This window comes from Mercenaria mercenaria, chromosome 3 (assembly GCF_021730395.1).
Source record: "Mercenaria mercenaria strain notata chromosome 3, MADL_Memer_1, whole genome shotgun sequence".
NCBI classification, from domain to species: Eukaryota; Metazoa; Mollusca; class Bivalvia; order Venerida; family Veneridae; genus Mercenaria; species Mercenaria mercenaria.
In genome coordinates, this window is record NC_069363.1 from 47,465,872 (window position 1) to 47,492,959 (window position 27,088).

At 33.8% G+C, this 27,088-nt stretch overlaps 1 protein-coding gene across 5 annotated transcripts; it reads left to right on the top strand.

The window, feature by feature from the left end:
- Positions 1 to 1,795: 1,795 nt before the first annotated feature.
- On the top strand, positions 1,796 to 24,910 carry LOC123524799 (stimulated by retinoic acid gene 6 protein-like). 5 transcript variants are annotated; one of them, XM_053538381.1, is made up of 18 exons: positions 1,799 to 1,982; positions 5,044 to 5,191; positions 5,506 to 5,591; positions 6,751 to 6,884; positions 7,725 to 7,845; positions 8,204 to 8,270; positions 8,560 to 8,694; positions 9,132 to 9,220; positions 9,533 to 9,644; positions 11,170 to 11,251; positions 12,015 to 12,090; positions 14,668 to 14,749; positions 16,301 to 16,349; positions 18,293 to 18,410; positions 19,336 to 19,452; positions 21,150 to 21,313; positions 23,162 to 23,335; positions 24,007 to 24,910. In XM_053538381.1, exons 2-18 carry the CDS (start codon positions 5,090 to 5,092, stop codon positions 24,333 to 24,335), a joined length of 2,037 nt encoding a protein of 678 aa, XP_053394356.1. In that variant the 5' UTR covers positions 1,799 to 1,982; positions 5,044 to 5,089; the 3' UTR covers positions 24,336 to 24,910. The 5 variants fall into 5 exon arrangements, 4 of the variants coding, with proteins under 4 accessions (XP_053394356.1, XP_053394358.1, XP_053394359.1 ...); XM_053538383.1 differs by lacking the exon at positions 1,799 to 1,982 and adding an exon at positions 2,686 to 2,840; XM_053538384.1 differs by lacking the exon at positions 1,799 to 1,982 and adding an exon at positions 2,981 to 3,055.
- Positions 24,911 to 27,088: the final 2,178 nt, after the last annotated feature.

Here is a 27,088-nt window from a genome sequence, read left to right on the forward strand (position 1 = left end):
ATATACATACATGTATAATCAGTCAAAGTCAGGGCGGCGTTCATTAGAAATGAATGTAAGTATTTTTATCCAATCAGTAGACGTTTTACATAGTTATGTTCAGTAGCACTACGCATTTCCTAGAAGAACTTACATTGGATAAGTAAGTTGGCGCATGCGTTGATCAAGAAGCAAGTCAAAGGACTTGGCTTCACTTTAGACGACGCACAGTTTGCAGTTGGATTTCGAAGGAGACACATCGATAATAATTAATTATTTAATTAATTTATTTGTTGCACTAGTCAAGCTGGGACTTTGGTACGACAGTGCCAAGTAGACAATTTCAAAATAAAAGAAAGACATTCTTTAGCTAGCATTGAAGCCCCGGGTCGTAGTACTCTAGTGGCATTTTAAGAGTGTTTTGTGGCTTATTATACTATATTTGCACCAGGACTTTAGGTTGATATTCCTACAAAGAACAGATAAAGGCATAATGTGTCTTTATTGGTCATAGAAGCCTGGGTCGTGGCATTCTGGTGATCATTTTAGTAAAACATTTTGCTGTAAGCTTATGGTTTACTATTTACTCTAGTAACATTTTTATACATTGTAGTTCTAGGCATTTCAAGTATCTTTAATAATTCTTCTGATTCTTTTATAAGCTAATCTTTTCGGATCATTTCTTTCAAATCATTAAGCAGATAGCTTGAGGAAAATTATGTACATGTAATAGTTATTGAGAATTTATAGGCATTTCGCTACAAAAATCAGTTTGACAAGCAGTCATTAGGAAAATTATATATACGGCATTTTAGGTACTTTCATTTTAGTGTTACATGTATTGCATTCTGGTGCTTGTGGAATTCTCATTTATTTCATGCAGAAATCTTGAAGGTTTTCTGTTTGACAGAAAACAATGAAGCTCACATTATTTTCACACTGCGCGGCGTATCGTACATATTGCCCCGACAGGAGGAAAATTATCACTAAATCCATTTTCTATTACAAATTAATGCAGACGACGTAGGCCAATCTAGACGGTACTCCTTGCTGTATAAATTTTGATCTATACATCAAAGTTTACCATGTAGATGGGGTCTACTACACTGTTTTATAAACCTCTCTAGGAGTATACAGCAAGTTTTTAGGATAGAGCATGTTCTATTTCTGTAAACCTTGGCTGTGCCGATTTTGTTTATTTTACCAATTACATCGAATAAAAGCGAATTAAAGTGTTGTTTTAATGACATTCCAGAAGTATTGAGTAGTTGGAGCATCGCAGACACAGAAAAAAATAATTGAATATTATCATGGGGAAGAAGAATTATGGGATATAAGAAATCCTAATTATTCCAAGAAAGACTGCAGACAAAGAGCAATTTTGATAAGGCGAGTGACTAATTTCAACAGTTCAAGAAATGAAGGTCTGTCCATGCGTATAAAGTTTTTAAATGCTGTCGGATCTTCAGCATCAAGTTCACGTAACAGAGCATTATATGCACCAAATTTATCCCTCCTGGCTATCCATGACCTCACCCATTGTCTTCCTATCAAATTATCCCTTCTAATGTGCTTAACAGTATCACAAAATATTACTAAACAAACACACAACAAAAGGTCTTCTTCAAGCGTTTCCATTGTGCAGAAGGAATGTTGGAGGGAAATTAAATAAAGGATAATGAGTTGCATAAACCATGATTTGCCGTGTAGATATACAAGGTGTACTCCTTAAAAAATGTACACCTCAGGTTTATACAGCAAGGAGTACCGTCTAGATGGGCCTGTACAACATAATGTCACGACTGAGGTATTTTAGCATCACTGCAATACACATTTGGTATTAAAGTGTGTTTCAAATACATATGCTCATTACATAAATCCTCGATATTTATGTAAATATAAGGAATGCGTTTATTGCAACACTGTGAGTTGCTCTAATTAGCGACAAATGACTGAAACAATAGGAGTTATTTCGTGATTCGGATAGACAAAACCACAGCAAGGTAACAATATATGCTTTCATTGTTTTAATTATGGGATGTTTTTTAATTCTGGGTTACTTTACATTACATGGTTCAGCCCACTGATTCTACTTATGTAGTTTATTGTTTGTAATAAATGTACCAAACCTTGATATTTAACTTTATTAAAATATAAGAATTGTTTCTTTCTGGTAGGAAAAGTAAACTATTTTGTTGAAATATCGATTTCACAGGTACCTTGCGGCTAGAAATACAGCCACCGTTTTGACTAGCCGCCGTGATTTGATGTTATTTCTTCTATTTGAAATTCTTTACATACACAGTCACCAAATAACCAACAACATTAGATTTAAATGATTTTTTAAATATCCATAATTTTTCTGTGATATTAAAGAATGTCATTTTTAATATCATTGGCAAATTCTTAACATTTTAAAGAAGCATTTAATTCAAAAGCTGTGGGTTATTTGGTGACTATAAATGTAAAAAATCATAATCGACAAGACAATACATGGTTGAAGCCTTCTTTGTTACTATAAAAGAAAATCTTAGAAGTGTTAGAATGTCGAATATCCCATGCAAGAGATATTTTAATGAAAAAACTAAAATAAGTTACTTCTTTCGTTGACTCAACAACTATAAACTCCCTTTATATTTTTTGCCGACGGACTCGTTTGCTATGTTTTCCGAAACTTTATCTTTTTACTCTCTTATTTTTAGAAAGAACATGCCAATATGTTAGGGACTAACGTCACGCTAGGTTTGAACTGAGTCAGTCAGCATCCAAGGTATTGGTCAAAGACAACAAAGGTCCCAACAAGTAGTACACTGCAGAAACTAAGTCAAAGTGCACCATTACAGACATCAATAATTTTTGCGGTAATCCCCCTCTATATATTTAGGACTTAAAAGCTGTAATATAATGCAAAAACAAGAAACAAAACACCATTTTATCAAAGTTACGCAGTCTGAACGAATAGCTTATAGGAAAGGTAAACATTCAAAATTCATACTTCCTCCTTAAACACTTGACAAGTTTAAATCGGATACGTAGCCTAAGAATATCTACATGCAGCTGTGGAAATGAACAGCTTGTAACTCAAAACCTTTATTTATTTCAATTTGATTTGATTTTGATTTGAGTCAAAACTCTTTAACAGCTTAATCGTATGTTCAATATCCTGGTTGTTTTATTTCGAATGATAAAGAATTATGTATTATGTTACTTCATGCGTTAAGGTAATTGATGAAATGTAAACTTAAAACGTATATCTTTACTTGTCGGATCTCAAAACTATTTTATATATGTTGATAAAATACGTGTCACATTATGTTTATATGGCTAGCTATTTATGAATAAACTTCAAGAAGACAAGTTTAATGCGTGTCCCACAGATTGATAAAATGCATATGAACGACCTACCTGTTTCTGTTTGTCCGTGAATAACATGTTAGCCGGTGTAACATTAAATATTGACCCCGTTGAAAATTGACCTCACTGATCAAAATTTAATGTTGAAATGTTGGCAGGGTCAATTCTCAACGTTGAAATAGAACCTTTTGATCAATATTTAATGTTGAAATGTTGACGGGGTCAATTCTCAACGTTGAAATGGACCCATGGGATCTATTTTCAACGGGGTCAGTATTTAATGTTACACCGGCTTCAGTTATGGTAAAGTTTAATTGTGGCCGTATTAGAGATTTTCAACTGACTTCGACTGCGGACAGCGTACTGCGTACTTACAGTAGGGATTTTCTTAACATGAAAATATGTGTTGCATTTGTTGTCCGTATCATTCTATAGAATATCTACTTATAAATGGAACTATCTGATTGCAATATTGTTTGAGTAAATCTATGTTATCTGAATGTGTTATGAACTTATCATTTGCGTGAGACGCTATTTTGGCCGCCATCATTAATCCTCCATAGAAATTTTGCCCAATGATGACAGGGTGTCGTCAAACGGATTCAACTTCTGCACCATCAGGGCAACTGAAAATGGTATAAACATTTTCTATCCACCCCAAAACAAGGTCCCATTTGGACTCGTCAGGACTAATGTCATACTTTAACGATTTGGCTACATTAATGTCTACATGTAGGATGCGTCTAGATTCAGCTAATTACCCCTTTTCGCATTTTACTTGCCTTAAGCATGTTCTTCAAATATCCGTATGCTTTAACATTTTGTTTTGATATTGAGACATTTCTGGCGACATGTGCAGTTTTGAACCCACAGTAAAACGATAATACTTCACCATAATCATGATTATATGTCCATGCATTAAAAAAGTGAAACAACCGTCCATTAAACAAGCTTAAGAAACCTTTTCACCAATAAAAGTAAAACTTTTCCAAAGAAAACAAGATAAAACAGAAAATCTGATATAAATAAAATATGACAGTGGCATAACTTTGGATATTGTCATATCAGTATAGCACTGTCGGCTCTATGAACTTGATATTGCACGGCGATATTGCACGGCCGTGAATGAATCAAACGACTCAAATCTATCGAACATTCTAACGAGAGATTATGTTTCTGATTATGTGAAATAGCTGATTGAATTCGTGCAGTTTCAATATTTTATAACTCATTCAATATCCCAAACAGTGACTTGAATAATTTCTTTATTTGAAGTTCAACTGCGAAGGAAATATATCACGAGAGCACGAGGGCGCAGCACATCTAGACGGCAATGATTTTATTCAAGAGTAGATCACTGCTTGAGATATATCATTTCGATTCTAACACGTATTTTAGGATTTTTATGTACATTATGTATGACATCTACCAAGTATTTACCTGTTTCGTGTAGGTTTCTTTCCAGTGCACTGATATGACGTTTGATGTTAGGACGAAAACAGTTCAAATAGTTGCATAATAACACACAATATTCAAGTCTTCTATGTTTAAAAGTAAAACAAAATCAGGTCGTGTTAGAATGTTAGTCAACCTTCTGTATTATATGGTTTTTAAATGAGTGTAGTTTTTGTACTGAACAATTCAAATATTCCCGATTTGTATTCCCATTAAAAATATTTTTTGTCAAAATTTCATGCTTAATCCTTTAAGGTGCTGCTAAAGATAGATTTTGAAAGATAGACAAAAGAAAAACACCATGTCTGTAGATGTGAATTCCACGTTTTACCAGTACTGTCAGGACGAAGTGTTTGCGGACAAGATTTCAGTTGACTACTACCATTGGTTCCTTATACCCGCAGTGAGTATGTCTTCATTAACGCACAACAGTGTCAGCGCGTAGAAAACTGTTTTATGGCGTCATAAGGCGAAAGATGTGACACTGTAGTCAAATATTTAATATTATTTACTAAATATAAAATAATTAAAAACAAACCACAGATCTGCATTAGGAAAACATTGGTTGTGTGTAGCACAATTTCATACAGTTTTGAATACGAGCCAGATTTGTATACGTTCGTTTTCAGTTAAGATAACATTGCAACATAAATGCTTATATGACAGCCTCTTTGTTTGTTTTGGAAAAGTAAGATACAATTCCTCAATTTTCGACAGGTAGCAGTTATCGCTCTTCTTTCGATTTTGAAGAAAAGGAAATATGTTAAACCGAATCTTCTAGGGGGACGCCCAGCATTGGCGAGGTAAGCATCCATTAACAAGCATATTTTATATAGATATCTTTTGATACATGTATGTTATACAAAGAAGTTCTTCCTGTGCTACTAAGGACAATTTAGTACGAAATCGGCCGAATATTAAAGGAAGCATGAAAAACCAAACACAATCACTAGGAATGCAAATATATTATATTCGGTATCGTTTTCGAGATTGATGTTCTATCAATGAAAACTTCTGTAAAGATACTTTGCATATATTTTATGCTTCTACCTGTTGCTAAAAGTAAGGAATCATTTTGTAAATATATTTTGAAATATATCTATATTGTAAATTAGATGTTTCAAATTCAAAAAATGATTTATTGCCAATATATACATGCATAAACAGATAACTACATCGTTTGTACATATAATATGCAAAAGGGTTGGCCCAAAAGTTCTCACAACATTAGCAACGGGTCTTGATGTTTCCTTTCTTATTAAAAAACAAATGTTAATACTTAATTACATTTCCAGATTCATAATATTTAGAAACCCCGGATATATTCTTATGTTATGCGTAATTTTCATCCTAATCAAATCATATTGACATTTTAACCAGTATTTGAAAACTTTTAGGTGAGAAAGTTTTATCAGTCTGTTCACATAAAGTTGACGTGTCTTCTCGCCAGCGTAGCCTTAATGTATTTCATATATTTTAAACGCATACAAACTTAAATAATTAACGGCAAAATCTAATTTAAGATACTAAGAAACCTAAACTATATGTAAATATATTCCATTATAATAACAATTAAATTTAACAAGTCAGTTAAGAGCTAAAACTGCTCAAACTTGTCTAATAGCAGCACCCCTCTCATATGTGCAGTGTTTTGGGTAAACAACATCCGCACTTTTCCAACTGTTCCTTATTGCCAAACCTTCCCATCAACACACATTGTTTAGAATATGCACATGTTACTATAAAATGTACTAAATATTCTGACAAATTCTTATTAAAACTGTCAGCGATAATCAGCTTAATTAAAAAATTTTGATTTGATTATTCCACTTTAAACGTACCATGTAAAAGATATGAATACGTTTCACTGAGGCTGTAAACTTACTGTTGCTTTCAGATCAAATAAATAACATCAAAAATTTTCATTACACATTCAGGTCTAAAACAGTGTTATCATTGCAGTCCGTTTGGTTTTCTGGATGAGCCAAGGAACCGATGGGGCACGATGTTTGTATTTGGTTCTGTGACTGGAAATGTTATACGCGTTACACTGAAAGTCTTGTCAAGCACAGTCAAATTTCCAGTGTGGGCCAAAAGTATACAACGGTTACTTATTATTTCTTGTTCTAAAACGTCAGACTGATTTCTTTGTAAATGTGAGATCTGCCAGACACTCACCATGATATCACATGTTTATTATTGTTTTGGAAAATCTTTACAGACTTAAAGACGGCACTTAATCTGTTATAATTGTTGTGGTGCATGTTTAGTAAAACAGATACGTTACGTCACTGGAAAAAAATCTAGATAATTGGCTTTTTGCAAAATCTAGCCGGCGGCCCAATATTACTGCTGTTGTTCAACATAACCGAGACTGAAAGATCTGTGGCTATGACCTAATTTTAAACAGAACTCTCGTTGTTTTTTTACTTAAAAGACAAGGCTTAGGGGAAAACATAATAATCTACAAAGTAAATAAACACATTGACTAAAGTAATGAAAACAGCAGTAATACCCATTTGTAACAGGAATCTTTCACATGTCTATACTGTTAGCAAGTCCATAGCTTGCCAATTTCTTATTCCCTAAATGCCACTGTGTTTGGAAGCTTTGGTATTTTTCCTTGCTTTCAAACACAGATTCTATCCTAAAACCGTTCCACCGAGAATGGCCAGGGTCTGGCTGGCATACCAAAGTTGAAAGGGATAGCTTACCGATGACGAATTATAACGATCTATAATCCGTGAGGTCATTGATACTTTTATACAGAAATCATCGGCAAAATATCTCAAAATTCATGGAAAAATATCTAAAAAATTAAGCACACAGATAGGTACATTGCATTTGGAAAAGTGATAGGGACCATGTAACTTTACAACAGATAGAAAAAACGGTATGCTTGACATACCTAAACATGGTCTTGCTAACAATTTCAGTTTTTCTTGTGTACATTCTTTGCCTGGAAGTGAGTGTTATATCATACCCACTATTTGCTTGTATGACAAGTAGACACAAACTCATCGGAGGCATTACAGGTCTTTTGTACGCATTTGGGTGGTAAGTGCACTAACTTAAGAGATCCCATTTTTCATGGAAAAGATCTATGTTGTATTTGTAATAAGAGATCAGAAAAGGAGACCATTTCATAGCACAAAATCATTATGAAATTTAGCAAAGGTGCTGACCTGGAAATGGAAGTGGTTTCCTAATATAACACAAGAGTTTTCTTTATTGATTTTATCAATAAAAATGGTCTTAATGAAATATTTGGTTTCAGTTTCATAATGAATATTCAAAGCGGATAAAAAATATTTGACTTTACGTTTCCGTAGTTTAACGAGTTTTAACATTTATGCTCCTTTTCATTTCGAATGACATTTTTTTTTCAGTTACGTTCATTTGTTTTGCATTGTAGGTTTGGTTACGATTTTTTTGTAACAGTACAGACTGTCAGGTGTTATACACAATTTATTGATGCCGTGGTATGTCCATTAATTGAAGTATTATGAAAAACAAAATTCCCTTTATAATTATGTCGGGGAAAATAGAAATATTACCAACCTCATACGAACAATGATGAATTGATGTTGCACAGGAATTTATTCCATTTGTTCAAACGATTAATATAAAAAAGAACATTTCAACACTGCATTCAATCATTAAAGCACAGTAAATTAATAAATGAGAATTCCTCATATTACTTTGTACAACGAATGCTGCAAGAGTAAACATTTACCTTAAATACTTTCTTAATTCTTTACCATGTTTCAGGTGAATTTGAACATAAAATGGTATATAATAGGGCAACAAGTGCCTATTATGATATGTAACTTCTTGGTTGTTCTGAAACTTTCCTGGAAAATCTACAAATGTTTTAAGAAAGGGATTTACAATGACTGCGATCAGGTGGGTAATGCGTGAACAAGTTTCATAACACTATCATTTTCACAAGGAGTATAATTTCATCATGAACGTAATAAAAGTGTAATTAATACTTGCAAATTACCGTTTATTTGTTAATTCATTTATTATTTATTATTTTCATTTAATTATGTATTATATTTATTATTATTTATTCATTTGGTTTGTGATTAAAAGATTTTTCTAAGTGTCCATCACCAATCTGTATATACACATGTATGTTATGATATTTAAACAAAAACTCGCCTCAATAGCTAAACTGCCGTTTGTTTTTTTTTTGCGATGCCCACTAAAATAATTAGAACTAAGCTTTGATAAAGGTTTTACAACGTGTTTCAAAACTCTATATTTAGAGATTTTTGTGAAACAGACGCCGGATTATCAACCACTTCGAGTAAATGTAGCTTATATTATTTTTACAGGACCAGTCCAAGCTGTGCAGACATCACCATCTTACATATGTTAAAAACTTGCTAAAGAGAAATAGCCCTCAAAGATGCGATGGAACACGGTAACTTTGCCAAATGTTAAAACATTCAGTGCATTAAAAACGTTTTTTTTTCATACATAAGTGCCTCTTTTTTAATACATATGGTGGCCTATCAGTAATATAACTATCATTTGTTACAGTAATAAAAGTTATAGTTGTTGTTGATTTGATGCTAAAGATATTGACTAGATGTTGTTGATGATGATGATGACAATAAGGATGAAACAAGATAAAACTCAGCAAAGTCGTGTCAAGATTTCTGGAAGTCATTTTTTTCCTTTATCCGATTAAGTTTAAATTGATTAATGCAGTCATGTTTACTCACACCTACAGACTGCCCTTGGTGGAAAAGATACAGAATGTGATTGTGCGCCCAGTTCCAGGATTCCGATTCCCGATATCAATTATAATCACAGTATTCATGTCGGCTATAATGCTGTACTCGGTGAGTTTTTTTATTCTTGAACGGACTTGATCTAGTTCATGGAAAACAACCATTCTGACAGTTTCACAAAGAGTGGGTAGAACAATTGGTATCTGGATTGTAACATAACAAGTTTTATTGATAAATTTACCCATTTTTTTATCTCTGGTAACCAAATTCAAACTTGACCTAGAAACATTTTGACAGGTATCATAAAGACCAGGTAGAAAATATGGCCTCAAGCGTGTTTCAAGTTTATTCTAGGATTTACATAGTGACATACATTTTGTCCTCAGATAAACCAGGAATATATACGAAGACAAACATTCCGATTAAGTTTTACGAAGATCAGGTATAAATTTCGGTCTATAAAGTGTTAAAAATGTTTTTCTATGATTTAACCTGGATAACTACCTTTCTACTTTACATAGCCTAGTTATGATCGTGACCTACATTTTGCAAGGACAAAGGTTGCATGAAGACCGGGTAGAAAATATGACCAACAGTCTGCTTTAACCTAGTGACCTTGTTTTTGATATGACCCTGATTTCATAAAAACAAACATACTGACAAAATTCTATGAAGGTCAGGTAGAAATGGTTGACTATTTTTTATGATTGACTTACTTTTTAGCCTTGGAGGAGCCAGATTCGATTTCAATTTAGATTTCATATAGACATGTTTCATATAAATCAGATAGTAATTGTGACCTGTACAAAGTTAACAACGTTGTTTCTATGTTTTGGCCTAATGCTAATGGTCTAGTTTCAAACTTGACCGAGATTTCATAAAAGCAAACTATCGGCCAGGTTTTATGTACATAATATAGAAAAATGTCTTCTAGTTTTTTTTACAAGGCTTTTCGAAGATATGACCTGGTTATCAGGTTTATTACCCTGTTTACTTAACAAGGCATTGTCATTTGACCATTTTTTAAATAGATGAGGTAGAAAATCTGGCCTCAAGACTTTCTATGACTTGACCACTGACTTAGGATTTGACGTCTTGACTTAAATTTGATTAATGCAAACATTCTAGCCAATATTCATAAAGACCAGAGAATGTGGTACCCAAAGTGTTGTCAATTTTTCTAAGATTTGACCTAGTAATCCTACATGACCAAGTTTCAAACTTGACCTGAATTTTATAAAGACAAAGGGTCAGTACAGGTTTTATCCAGGAGAAAATATAGCCTCTGAAGTGTTGATAATTTTTTACCTTGCTTTTAATCTGATATAACCCAGTTTCAAACTCTCAGGTTTCATTACGAAACATACAAAATAGTAAAAAAGAATGTTAACGATGCATGACGACGGACGATGGACGGGGTATGGCAATAGCTCACACCGAGTATTTTGTGCTCAGGTATGCTAAAATCTATATTTACATAATTCACGAGATATGATTTTTGAAGCCTAACATAAAGTTACCACAGGGAAATTGTACTTTTACGAAAATTGTTCGTGGGTAGGCATTTATATTTTATGTAGTAAACTTAGATCTAAAACAAAAACATGTTAGTTTACATGCATTCAATTTCTTTCAGATAAGTCTTACACTTGTTTATGCTATGGATATTATTTCTAAATACTTCAAGTCCCTCCCAGACATTCCAGACCTTCTGCAAGGTAAGAAACTATCACTGGTCCAAGACAAAGCAAAGACTTGAAGATGTGTAACCAAATGTATATTTTATTCTGTTGTAAAGAGTAACGATAAAAGATTCTATCAACCTTATTTGACACACTTTAAAGACATATTTTAAAATTTACTTGTTTTTGATTTGTATTTTTGTCTAACTACATAAGATATTGTGGTGTCTGCATTTTGACTTTCCAAAAGAGGTATCGACAAATATATTATTCATGAATCAGTTTTCATAAACTGGAGAAATATGATATCAAACACAAACCATCCTACCTTCGTGCAGGCTTTAGACATTTGGTATGTAGTATCGTCTAGTGGTCTTATACCAAGTTTGTTCAGGTCTTGCCCCTGAGGTCATAATTGGCCCTGCCAAGAGGGAGTCACTTGTTGGACCTAGACTTTTGTAGGAAAAAAGTGTAAAAATCATTCTGTCTAAAGCCTAAAATTGTAAAGCTTAGAAATGTTGCATATAGTACTGTGTAAGATATACTCTACCAAGAAATCGTGTATCCATTTGAGTCAGGTGAGCAATATATCTTGTTATATTCTTTAAAATCAGAAGCAACAAAATACCAATGCATTTAATCCAACTGATATACTCAGTGATGCATGTATAATAGAATATAGAAATATTGTAAAAGAGATCGTGTTTAACAATAAAGAAGTACAAATGATCAGTACTATTTGCGAAACAAATTCATTATATATGCTACCTCTAATTTTCTTTTCATTGCATGTATACAGCGGCCAATGCTGTTGCTACTACTTTGACAGTACTGTGTGGAATGAGGAATATCTATATTTTCCTTATAAACTATAGGTGAGTCATGCAAGGTACCAGCTACATAATTGTTACATGAGTAAGAGCATGTGCATCCTCATTAAGTTGTTAAAAAGATTCCTGAAAAGGATACAGGCGTTAGATTCGTATAGAGGGTAACAAGCGCCCGTTGAATATTTTAACGTTTTTCACAAAAAAGAAATATATACATCATGTTAAGGCACATGAAGCTGAATGAAATATTTAACAATATTTTAATGTTTGGTTCTGCACAGCCGCAAATAGTCCCGTACAAGTAGGGACTGGTGTGTGTGGATTATATGTTTTCGCTGTGTGCGAGTTTTACCCAGTCAAATGCATCAGCATCCTTGGGTTTTTTCTTTTCTTTTTTATTTAAAAAATTTGGTTAAATCATTCACCATACCAACACAACATGTTTCGTGCAAGCAAATTTGTCAATATCAGATTTTGATGTCACTTAGTTTCAATCAGTTTACGTGTTAATTCCGTAACAGTTTGCCATTGTCTGTATATTTAAATATAACTTTGCACCGACGTATACCATTACAAGTTTTGACCTAGTTCGACGATATTGGTCACATTTTTCGGTCAAAGATTTCAGTTTTTAGCTCACCTGTCACAAAGTGACAAGGTGAGCTTTTGTGATTGCGCGGCGTCCGTCGTCCGTTCGTGCTTCCATGCGAAAACTTTTGCTTGTGACCACTCTAGAGGTCACATTTTCCATGGGATCTTTATGAAATTTGGTCAGAATGTTTATCCTAATGATATTTAGGTCAAGCTCGAGACTGGATCATGTGTGGTCCAAAACGAGGTCAGTAGGTCTGAAAATAGAAATTCCTTGTGACCTCCCTAGAGGCCATATTTTTTAATGGATCTTCATAAAAATTGGTCAGAATATTCAACTTGATGATATCTAGGTCAAGTTTGAAACTGGGTCTCGTGCGATCAAAAACTAGGTCAGTAGGACTAAAAATAGAAAAATCCCGTGACCTCTCTGAGTCCATACTTTTCAATGGATCTTCATGAAAATTGGTCAGAATGATAACTTTGATGATATCTAGTTCAGGTTCGAAACTGGGTCACATGCCGTCAAAAACTAGGTCAGTAGGTCAAATAATAGAAAAACCTTTTGACCTCTCTAGAGGCGATATTTTTCATGGGATCTGTATGAAAGGTGGTCTGAATATTCATCTTGATGATATCTATATCAAGTACGAAATTGGGTCAACTGCGGTCAAAAACTAGGTCAGTAGGTCTACGTCGTCTGTGTGTCCGTGCGTAAACATTTGCTTGTGGCCACTCTAGTTTAAGATCCAGCCTTGAAATTTGGATGACATGTACACTTTTGCACACCAATCTTTAAACTGTCCATAAATGTGACCAACTATCTACTTTCTAATATTTTAGCATCAGTTTGCCATTTGAAACATGTGGTTCAATATACTCAGGTGAGCGAGTCAGGGTCATAATGACCCTCTTGTTTATTAAATTTTGGGTCTGTTCTATAACTCTTTAACAAGAACGCAGAAAAAATATATTATAATCATAATAAGTATAACGTATCAAGTGCAAGATTCAGACCGTAACATTTATATACAGAATTTCATTAAACCAAGGTGACATTTCGCGAGCAATACAGAAATGCCAAAATTAAATATCGAGAACATAGCGTTTCAGTTTTCATGTTTGGTCTACAGCAGGATATTCAAATTCTAGCGCACAAACAGTTATTAAATTTAGGTTACGTGCCTCCTGCAAGATTCTCACATCTAGGTCAGGTCAAATAATTGTTTAGGCTCGTTTTGCGTCTACAACTTTCATTTGCTAATAACTTGTGCAGTTTTTAGCATAACCGGATGGTGTGTTGCGTCCTGCATAGTAACGGCAAATAGTTTAGAGTTTATTTGTAGAGATGGATATCAAAATAATTCGGCACAAATATTCTTTTTAAGAGTGCAAGACTTACAGCCCTATGTCAAAAATAATGATCACACAGGGCTTTATGTTTGAGACCGTATATATATAGAAAGGAAACTCTAAAGTCTACTAGATTTTTAGAAACGATGACTTCTAATAACTGGTCCAGTTTTCCGGTAATGACTGCGCAAACTATTTTCTTCATCAGAAATCATTGCAAGTTTTAGCTTCTTTGGTGTGTAAACTGGACACAATATTATAAATGATACATATGTCTGTTGCTGAAAAGCTTCTGTGGATTCGCAATATTTGATTATGATTATGTTTCGTTATTACAATGCGGAGTAGGGAGAAGACTTTACTACTAAGACAATTGTATTCAATAAAGAAATTTGAAAATTGGTAATAAACATGTAAAGTGGAGTTTTAAAGCTAACGCATTGTTCTTTAGTACGAGAGGCCTTTTAAAGAGGTGGTGTACCATGCTAGTAGTTTAAAGTTTGGCTATTTCTTTTTTGTGTTCTAAGTGTGTGTCTAATTTAGTACGAGTAACATTTCTGTTGTTTGAACTACTATCGGAAACAATTTTTAAAGCAATAATTCTTTCTTCTTTTCGCTAGAAGAATGTGTTTGTTTAACTACATACAGTACTTAAGTAAACTTATTTTATTCTTGTAGAACAGATATGTTGTCGTTGTACAAAGGCGATCGGAGTTTTATACCAGAAACTGTTCATCACTCAACACCAGATGTATACATGGTATGATATAAGAAGGGTGTATTTTGTGAAAGAATTCGAACAGTCTACATTTCTATTGTAATTTATCGTTAAAAATTCCCAGCTAATCATAAATCTTGTAAAAGCTTTAATCCACTTGATCGTTCTTTTGGTAAGCAGAGCTTCATCTCTTCGACATGTTCAATTGTTTTAAAAATCCTCAGACTACGTTCAATTGTTTTAAAAATCCTCAGACAACGTTCAATTGTTTTAAAAATCCCCAGACTATGTTCAATTGTTTTAAAAATCCTCAGACTACGTTCAATTGTTTTAAAAATCCTCAGACAACGTTCATGTTTTAAAAATCCTCAGATTACGTTCAATTGTTTTAAAAATCCTCAGACAACGTGCAATTGTTTTAAAAATCCTCAGACAACGTTCAGTTGTTTTAAAAATCGTCAGATAACGTTCAATTGTTTTAAAAATCCTCAGACTACGTTCGATTGTTTTAAAAATCCTCAGACTACGGTTTGGATTTCTACCTTTCCTGGACACGAAGTAAATACATTTGAAACTCTATATGTCAAGTAAGTTTATTTCGAAACTCCGATCGTCTAGAATAACTTATATATAATAATTCCCGTAAGCATTTTTTTTCTAAACGTATCTATTTTACTCTATTCTAATCAAATTAGACATACTGCGACATCGGTTAAGTCGAAGTTGATATGAATTCCCGTCAGTTAAAATTCTGGGTAAGCCTGTTTAAATATAGTTTATGGAATATAAATGTATTCATCTCCGATAACGTTTAATTACAACGGATGTTTTGACATTGTACACGTTAACTTTCCGTTTAGGCACAGTTGTCATGGTATAAAATACTTTGCAATTTAGGTGCACATTGGTATTTCTGTTCCAATTTCTAGTGTAATTATTATTAGAGACACTTTTTTATTACTATTGTTAAAGTGTTTATACATGCGGTCTATAACCATATAGTAGTCATCTATCAAGTGATGGAACAAATATTTCATGTCACACTAACAGGTATAGAGTTTGTACCTCTTCCTGTACATCTGTCCACTTTGTTAATATCTGACACTTGCAAAAATATTTCATATCATGCATGTCAAAGTGTTAAAGGGTATGTCCCTATGTTTTAATGATAACTTTCAAGAATAAAGGAGTTTCACTATCCTTTACGATAGCGAGATGATATATATAATGTTCCAGCACCGCTTTCGATATGAAGAGCTTTTTAAGAATGTTTTATCAACAGATATTACCTGGCATAAATATTATATATGACGAAATGATCTGTCATACAAAACACCCAGGCCCATAACTCTGCTGTTGATAAAAGGACTTTAATATATATGCATGCAATATTCCTTTAGGTTATGTCATGATTTTTTGATTGTCTACAGCTTGGCATTATATTTGTTCTTTTAAATTGTATACCTATAGAGAAAAATAAAATTACACGTCTTTTTAAATGTTAAGCTCAACAAAATAAGGGTTAAGTTACCTTAATCAAAAAGGTCATAAACAATGTCTGTTCTATGCTTTTTTCTATTATTTTTCAAATAGGCACACGGAATGCGATTCATTGGGACATCAATAACTGGAATGCTTTGGGGTAAGTTGTTTAATTTAGCTTTGTTTTGCATAAAAAAGAAATGGCTGCTTGAGATACAACCTTTTGATAAGTATCTTTTTTCAGCAGTAATTTTCAGAATATGTTTTTAATATGAATTGGAACTTAAAATTTTCTGAAAAAGTTGATGAGTTTCAACCGTTTAGCGCTCAGCCCGCGATCTGTCAAAAGGGTATTTCGACATCTACGTGTAAATGAGACCATTTTACGTAATTTTCAGTTTGAATATACAATTTAATTTTCAAAATGTCTTGACACATGCCACGTGTATCAAGAACCGTTCAGCAGCATAATAAATTATGCACTTTCGTCCTACCAAACGCCTTTCATAGCATTGCTACTAATGTCCAGTGTCACCTGCCAGTGACAAATATTGAGGTCTTGACCATATTTATTATTACATCAATGTGTAAATAACCCTGACATTTGTTTCATCAATAGCGTGTTTATAACTTAAGTAGCAATTTATAAATCTAAACTGCGTATCTTTTGTTGACTTTTGTTTTAAGAGTAGTCCCCTTGTGTTTTCCTTATGAACGAGAACGCATATCAAGTTGTGATATTTTAGCGTGTCAAGTAAATGTATTTGAGCCGCACCATGAGAAACCCAACATAGTGCATTTGCGGCCAGCATGGATCCAGACCAGCCTGCGCATCCGCGCAGTGTGGTCAGGATCCATGCTGTTCGCTAATGGTTTCTCTAATTGCAATAGGCTTTGAAAGCGAACAGCATGGATCCTGACCAGACTGCGCTGAGGCGCAGACTGGTCTGGATCCATGCTGGTCCCAAACGCACTATTTTCTCATGGCGCGGCTCATTTATTCTCAACAAGTGAGATTCATATTGGTCCAAAGTAATTCTATTCTACTTGATTTATCTTAAGAGACTTGATAATTAGTCATCTTATTGTATAATTGAAAATGTATAACAAAATAAGCAGTTTTTCTTCACTTGGTAAAAGTAAGACAAACAACCAATTTCCCAGATTTGCGGGATCACTTTTAACTTTTGAAAATATGAAAATGTCAGACATTACAAATCAAATACCTGACGTACGTTTATTGTTTGAAATTTAGGATGGCCAAATCATAAGTAGCATCTATGTTAAAAACCAGGAAGTTCTTATTTTATGAAGACATGCTTTATGTTTGGATATTTAGGTAGCGCCCGATTATGCATGCAGAAAAAAAATTATTAAAAGTTCGTTTCATCCACACTATTTTTTCTGTCTAAATATTTCCTAAAACAATTGTATTGTAAACTTTTGAGTAAAAAAAAAAATTCTGTAAGTTTGTTTAAATTTGGTCCAAATTACGAGTAAAATACATTGTGAAAAACAAGGACATATATCAAACTGGGAATGCCATGTTCCAAAAACAAAGCCTCCGCAAAACGAAACCCACAGTACGCAGACACACACGAATACAAAGCAAACACACGAGGACAAAACGAACAAATAAAGGAACACAGTGGGGCACCGCCTTGGAACGGTCAGTGGCAAAAACACCACTGGGGAGCTTAAACCGGTTTATGGTGCGCACCCAACCTCATTCTTACCCCCACTATGTTCCAATTGCAAAGACACGGGACAGTGTAAATAAAAGTAATCCCCGCCAGGTGAATCTCTAACACACGTAATAGAAACAAAAAGGCATGACATGTAAAACACAAAAATGCTCCTGTATAAATATATAAAAAACAAACCTTAAGAACCAAAAACTTATTGACTCAATGCCTTTACATAAGAGAGAGCAACAAGAGAAACACCCTTAAGGGCCAGACGAAACAGGCCAGAAGACAGATATCAAAACAGTTCAGTCCTGGTTGGATTTAAAAACTGCTAAACCTTAAATTTCTAGAACATTTACTCTTATAGCACTTTTACTTTCAAGTGCAACAGTATCAAATTAGCTTCTACTTTCAGGAAGTTTGCTATGTTTTCTGATGGTATATATACCTCTGGCGACGATGATGATTTTGGTCAAGCTTGTAGTAGTATCGGGAAAAATCAAGTATCTGTGGCGTGAGTTTGAATGGCTTGTGTATGTGTTTAATATTATATTTCATTCGGATATGATTGTAAGAGAAACATATTCATATTTATCAGTTTATTTAATCTTCCAAAGCTGCAACCTACCTCTTGCGTTATACCTACCATGTACAAAACAATATATCAGATCACATGTACAATTCTGAAATAATCACAATACGTAGGTTCTATAGTCTGTCGAAACTGATAATTGAAAAGTGTTTACTGTATATACTTCAAATGTTATTTTCTCACCTTTGAGGCAGAAAATTTCAAATAGAACATGTTGTTTATCCAACACTGGTCATTTTAACTTCGTCTTTGCTAGGTTTTCTAAACCTTTCGAAGTATTTATAAAGTACACTTGATGACGTCATTATTATTGGATGTAGATGATATTGTTGTAAATGTGACGGTCTTTTTTATGGTTCCAATAACGGATAATCGGTTTGATGTAATTGTCGTAACGGTGAGAAAATAAGTCAGCCATGCAAGTTTATTTGTGGTAATAAGAAAATCTCATATTTCTAAAAACTCGGTAGAACATCGTTATTAGGACAATATCACAAAGAAAACTGAAATTGCAACTGAAAGCGTACTCATGTACGTTTAGAATAAAGTGACAATCACTTTCGTCCAAGGTAACATCATGCTACATTTCATAATAAACCTGTTAATTGGGTAACTGGGTGTTTAATACCAAACTTCTAATTAGGATCTCCTATTGTGAGGTTTCTTTGTGTTAAGTCGTTATAAACACAATCGTTGAAAGAAATTGTTTTTCCATTTGTACATTTGTTTGTATTCTTTGTGTATGTTTTATTCTAAATCAAATATTTATCGAGCTTCTTGATAACACTGTTGAAATAATGTTTCTTAAGTTAATTTGTCAACATTGTATTTTCTGAGGAATTTTAAAAATATATTTCTTGTTTCAGTTATCCAGTTTGTATGATTATCATTTTCAAGGTCCAGACTTTCTTTATTGGGCGATTTTTCATGCAACCGAAAATACACGATAATGACAAACACAGGCCTTTAGCTGTGGACAACAGGTAAATCAGATACATGGTATATGCCAGATGCAAACATGTAGTCAGTTTCAGTTCATACGGAGAATGTGTGGTTTATTTCATTAGCATTAGCAAACATATGGCATATGGTCCATTCTAACATTGCACATGGAGGTCACGACTGATCACTAATCTTCTTAGATTCATATTTTGTAAACAATAGTATTATTAGCGTAGATATAACGCATTTTAGTACGCTATTTTTCTAGCCCTAAAGAACAGTTACTGTAGCAATAGTGCTTTTACTCTGAAGTGAAACCGTGTACAAAATTCGACAATGTATCAGATTATTTAAGAAGACAAACAAAAGTTTACTTTCAAGAGGTTCATTCTAATGTCAAATATGTGATCAACTCCATTGAAATACATGTTGATTATTGCAAGGTAAACCATGCGGAGACACGTGGTCTTTTCCAAATACATACATGACTGTTTTCAAATAGAAAACAGTTGGTCCTTTCCAATTGCATACATGTGTTTTATTCAAGCAGCAAACGTGTGGTCCTTTCCGACGATATGCATGTGTTTTATTCCAGCAGCAAACGCGTGGTCCTTTCCGATGACATACATGTGTTTTATTCCAGCAGCAAACACAGAGATTTTTCAATGGCATATATGTATAATTCGCTAAAATATAGTCCTTTCCAATGGCATAGTTACTTTTTATTCCAATAGCACCAACTGGGTCTTTTCCAATGGCATATACTTTCCCTTTCCATATGCAAACATATAGTCCATTCCCAAGGGTTATATGTGGTCCATTTCAAGTGTAAACATAGCTTTAAAGTGACTCCTTCACGTTTTAGAGTTTAAAATGAAGTTCTTAAAATGTTGATAATTTAGATCTTGTGACAGTCATTATATGAGAAAACGTTAGTTTATTATCAGTACAATGATTACTTGAATATAGTTCTTGCCAATAGCCAGAAAAGACAGCAGTTCATAATAACTTCTGTTACTCTGCCATGCAATTAATAAATGATGTACTTGTTTCAATGTTATTTTTGCCCAAACATACGCTTATCTTCTCAAAATCATTTAATTCTTGCCTACCTAGCGGGGAAAGTATACACTTGTCAAAGCACGCCCTAGGGATAGATACTTCTGTCTTTCCTTAGGGAAAAACCTTGTCTAAAATAGTTTGCCCAAAGGTGACGTCAAATAGTACTAATACTATAATAGCGTTATGAACTATATAAATATTGCCAGGAAATACCCAGATCTATTTGCCTCCACGATCTATTTTGAACGTGATAGGCAAGAACAATGATCTAACATGTCTGCCTGTGTAAGATAGCCGTTTTCCCAACCCTCGGGACAGCTTAGATAAAAAACCTTGCTAAGCTCGGTTTTCCATTCCACACTTTCCCCCGGGTAGGGAAAACCCCGTCTTACACACGCAGGCATGTAAGATCCTTAATGTTTGATATTATGTCATACATGAATTTTATTTCTATGTACCCAGTCAGAAACTATTTTTTACGATCAGATATGTGTGTGTGTTCGGGTTTAACGTCTTTTTCAACAATTTTTCAGTCATATAAACGAAGGTACGTCGATGGAATAACTTCTGATAATAAGCCTCTGGCTGATATTCCTGTTTAATATATTTCTAAATTTTGTAGTAAAAGACAAAAGGTTTCTACGCAACACTCTCTATATTTCATTTCAAATTTCAGGAACGCATACAACATTTTCAGTTTCTTCATGGTGTTTCTGAATGCCAGCGTAGGAGTGTTCTCGTTTCTGAAACGTATTTTAGTTAGTGCAATACTGGGTGTTTTTCTAATACCACGGATGGACCGCTGCTTGCTAATGAGAGGTTACGAGGATAAGGATAAATGTAAGATTATCCGTAATATACTGATGACTTTGCACTGTCATCAACATAAAAAGAAATAAAAATTATTGAGATAATGTTTTATGATAAGTATAAATATTTGCTTCTAGTAAAAATGATAGACTGTCTAAGACTACATGTCTTTATAAGGAAACTTGTCGTCTTGTAAGTACCTTTGAGTTTATCTAAACTGGTATTTTACTGTCTGAAATTAGAGCACTGATGGCAGACTTTAAACTTACCCGGGGTTTTGGTAACTTCTCACCAAATGTTGAAACCATTGTGAATCATTTGATCTTATTGTGAAACCCGTTACATTGTATAGTAGTTCGACAGTGGTTCCAATAAGCTTGAAACTTTCATCACATTCGAGTTAAAACAAATTAGTATAAACTATATAGGTAATAATAAACACCAGTTTGACTAGTTTTAACATTATTTAATTACAACAGTATGTTATGTGCAAAACTGGGATAATGACCACTATAACTAATGATGTTATTGTAAGCTCAGTAAAATATTTTTTTCAGGTTTTAAGAGTTATTGACTTCTGGTAAAACAGTGTATTGTCTATTATCTTTTGCATTTCATGAAAATGATTTACTATAATTCAGAAATAAGAAATTATAGTTGGGTGCCTGGACTTCACTATTACTCTGAATTAATTTTCTTAAAATACCAACAAAATACTTGTATATTAAGACAGTAGGAACTTGTTTGGAAACTTTGGAGTTGTAAATTAACGTACATATGCTTTGTTTAAAGAGAAAGAATATTTTGCAGTGACTAAAGAGAAATATTTGAACTTTTACACTACTTTTTAAAATGAGCTCTCATAGTTTAATTAGGCCTACACGTATTAAAATATGATATACCAGTATCTTAGGGTTTTTTGTGATGTGTGTCATTCAGGACAAACCGAACATGAATTTCATTTTATTGTTATCATGTGTACTATGTACCATTTACATCAAATGGAATTATTTAGACAGTCAATATTATGAACGCTCGCTTCGAAAATATGCTAAATGACAGTAGATTCATGTGGCTTATGAATAATGAAATAATTCTGATGTAATAAACCATTTGGCAAGTTTTTTTAATGAATGTTATTGTGAGATGTAAGTCCTTGAAATATACTGGTGATTACCATTAATATGCTCTCTGAGATTATGACTATGAATATTATTTGCGAATATTCTAATATGCTTGTCTCTGTTAAAACACACTTACGCTAGAGTGACATCACGTTAAAGTGCGGTGACGTCATGTGTTTGTTGCGACCAAGAAAGAGCGCTACTATATTGCTACTATATTTTATCTACTGTTTATGGTTAAGGGCATATTAGAAACGAAATAATTAATAGCAAAACCATTTTAACACTTTTTATACACTCGGGCGGTAATACGTCGTACAAATAATTTCACTCGGGCTGCGCCCTCGTAAACTTATCACGCCCGGCGTATAACTGCCCATCGTGCATAAATAGTGTTAAAACATCCTTTTGCTATAATATGTTTCTTAAGTGCGGGACGTAACATTAACCTTGTTCAAAACTCTACTTTGTCATAGTTCTTTCCCTTGCTTTATCTTCTTCTTTTTTTCATTTGTGTGTGTATATGTTTGTAATGCGGAAAATAAAACTATTCCTTTCTGTTCTTGTAATTATACCTCTTATCAATAAAGTTACCTAATTGGGGTCAAATTGTCATGAGAACTAACATTTGAAATTAAAACGGTTTTATTTAATACCTATTTAATACCTGTATATTAGAACAATATTTCAATGTTATAATGTTACGTTCGCTGTACATTCAAGTGGTATATTTCAGTTTTATATTTAATTATAGGTTATGTAAATTACATTGGGATGATAATGGTAGACGTTGCACATAACCATCCAGTTTTACGGACCTTCTGTCACCTCCTGAAATCAGAGATAGAGGATAGGATGGAAACGAAACATCCTCGTTCTGGAGAACATGCCATTGACAGCTTTGCTAGGAACTCTTCTACATCATCTAGTAATAACTTTACTTAATATCATAACTGAATACTTTATTTCATCATTCTTCTTTTTGTCTTCATAGAACAAAAAGAACACATTATGGAAATTTATAAATTTTCTTCTTTCGTTTCTTTAGCATCTGTCACAGTAAAGTTCACAAAGTTTCTGGTACTAAGTAATCGTACAATAAGGGGCCTCCGTGGCCGAGTGGTTAAGGTCGCTGACTTTGAATCACTTGCCTCTCACCGATGTGGGTTCGAGCTTCACTCGATGCGTTGAATTCTTCATGTGAGAAAGCCATTCAGCTGGCTAACGGAAGGTCGTTGGTTCTACCCAGGTGCCCGCTCGTGATGAAATAATGCTCGGAGGGTTTTCCTACACCATCAAAGCTGGAAAGTCGCGATATGGCCTATGACTGTGTCGGCGCGACGTTAGACCCAACAAAATAAATTAATAATTCGTACAATAAACTTGTAGAATGCAAAATATTCTCTTTCGATTTTATTAAATATTAACATATCTTTAATGTTGTTACGGTGGCGAGTATTTCATTACAGACATGCTTATAAGCACAGATGTTTGATATATTCTCACTTTTCAAACTTTGTTGTTGACCGAACTTAACAAGAGTAGTGATGCCGTCCCTTGCCGTAGGATCATTAATCATTTTTTTGAAATTCTTTTTAGCAAATATCAGGAATCGAAGATGGTGGCTAGCATATACATCAATTCGAAACCCTTCATTATCTGTAATGCGAGTTCATGAGACAAAGAAGGACACCCATATCAATCCTATTGTTGATCTGAATGAAATTAACTGTTCTAACATTGAATCGACAGAAGTCAAGAATCAACCAGAAGACATCTGGGACTGCTCCTGTAGGCCTATATGCTGTAAAGAGTACAAGTTTCGTATTCCTCCAAATTTGTTGACAAATATGTTTGCAGTTATTGTTTTGCTATCTATCATTATTATTATTGCCTGTGCCTCTTTATTAATTAATTCCAATATGTAGTAGAACTTAACTTGTGGTAGAGTGTGGGTTTGTACATAATCAAGCGAGTGATACTGTATAAATATGAACGTTACGTACAATATCTGAAAGCGATTGTGCCTCAGTTTATTTTGTGTTCATTCTGAATTAAGCGAATTACGGCCGAAGGTCGAATGACACTGGCCTTCCATATATGACAGGTTTTAGCACAATTACCAAAATTTACATAACTTACTTTCTTTTTCACAAGTTTTGCAAAGTTAGCTTGATGTTGTCCTTTTTTTTTTTTTTTTGCTATTGCACACGTTCATCTAGACAAAGAATGTTTCCTTGAAGTTTGCATTAGTTTTTTTTGTAATTTTATTAGTGTCTTTTAAAATTATTACTGTATTCTGTCATACGAGGGAACCTCTTTGAAGGTCAGTAAAATGGGTTTGAAGAGATTCTAAATATGTACTCATTGAGTTCGTACATAGCTTATTTAAAACGTTGATCTTTTTAGATCTGTTGCATTATAATGTCAGTTCTTTTATATCTAAATATTTAACAATGTTGCTTACCTACTTCCTTAACATTAATAGTTCTAAACATGTCAATATTTTTGTTTTGTTTCAACATATTTATGTTTACCAAGCGACATTATTTTACACGGGATATAAAACTTCATCCTCGGTCGGCTATGTTGTGGTTCAGATATCTATTTCAGTTCTCGGTTTTATGCATGAATTATAATTATTACAAAATACGCTAAAATTTATTAAATGAGAAACACATTATCATAAATTTCCAGAATAGAAAACGAAACTAATATAAAACATAATTAGTATCCCAAACAGTGTAAAACTTTTACAGTACGGTATGTATGACCTTGGCATTTGACCTGATGATCAGGTTTGAGTTGAGCATAGAAAGTAACCATCTGAAAGGACATTTATTCCATATTCTTTCAATTGTTTAGTGCTGTTATGATAATAAGGCGTTGGTAAATCTTCGAAAAGTATATATCAATCACTTGATAATCTGCTATCAAAAATTGTCCTCCTATGGACTATGTAGGTTCTGCTAGTTTCTGTTTAAATATTTATCATGATAGGCCTATTAATAACGGTGTTTAAGAAATATTATATTCCTAACAGTGAGCGTTTAGTTCAGCAATTCCAAAATGGTAGAAACACAATATTTATTTATTCATTTAAGAAATAATGTGTAGAAAAACCATGTTTTAAAGTTATTAATATACTAAAAGAGGTTATACGCTCACGAAATAATTTATAAATTATTCTGGTTTTGAGTGTATTAATTTAGGTAAACACGATTTTACTAAACATTATTTCTAAAACAGTTGAAAAAGTATAGCTGTGGCACTCTTTCTTAGTCGCAACAAAATTATTGATGTCGTCGCACGTTAACGTGACGTCATTTTAGCGTAGGCGTATTTTAACAGAAACAAGCATATTCAAGAAGCTCTGTATATGGTACAAGCATTTGCTAAAAATATGGTGAAGAATTTTATTTGAATAACGGTAAATATTGACTCAGTTAAGACGAAATATTAGTTTTGCGTTATTTCTATGTATCCAAACAAAAGAAAGTATATTATGAATTTTCACTTCAAACCTTTACAACAAGAAAATGTACATGTTTCTTATGTAAGCTCAAACTATCTTCCACTTGAGAACACTGGATTCTACGGTGTTCCGTTTGGACAGTCGTGACTTTTTATTTAATACTTAACCGCGATGCACGATGGTACGATGACGAAAACGCGATGGAGCGATGGCACGATGATGAAACAACGATAGTACGATGGTGAAAATGCGATATCGCGATGGTGCGATGGTACGATGGTGAAATGTCGATGTAATATCGCGTTTTCATCATCGTACCATCGCGTTTTCACCATCGTACCATCGTGCCATCGCGTTTTCATCATCGTACCATCGTGTTATCACCATCGTACCATCGCGTTTTCACCATCGTACCATCGCATTTTCACCATCGTACCATCGCCTTCCGGTGGTCATGCGCAATGGTACAGTATATGTGTCAGTGAAATACAGGCTTGATACAATCTCATTTTCACATTGCACTATGTACCTTCTACATCCTAACAAGAATAAGCTGAGTTTGAATAATACCATGTGACTGTTACACCCAGCTTTTTATTTACTTTAATGCATACATAAAATACAAAGGACGTGGCCTTGAAGATTTTACAGTTTTAATGAACTGAGCACTGAACATTTTGTAAAACATTTTGCAAAACAGCAGAATCTAACTGGTAAATTTCTTCTCACAAAATACATTGAGATACATTCATCTATTGTTGACAAAAATACAAGTGCATGGGACTACGCATTTCTAACCGGAAGGCGATGGTACGATGGTGAAAACGCGATGGTACGATGATGATAACGCGATGGCACGATGGTGAAAACGCGATGGTACGATGGTGAAAACGTGATGGCACGATGGTACGATGGTGGAAACGCGATGGCACGATGGTGCGATGGTGAAAACGCGATGGTACGATGATGAAAACGCGATATAACATCAACATTTCACCATCGTACCATCGCACTATCGCGATTTCATCATCGTGCCATCGCGTTTTCACCATCGTACCGTCGTTGTTTCATCATCGTGCCATCGCGCCATCGCGTTTTCGTCATCGTACCATCTTGCATCGCGGTTTAGTATTAAATAAAAAGTCACGATTGTCCAAACGGAACACCGTAGGATTCACATTTCTACTTGTGGAGTATCTGCTCATG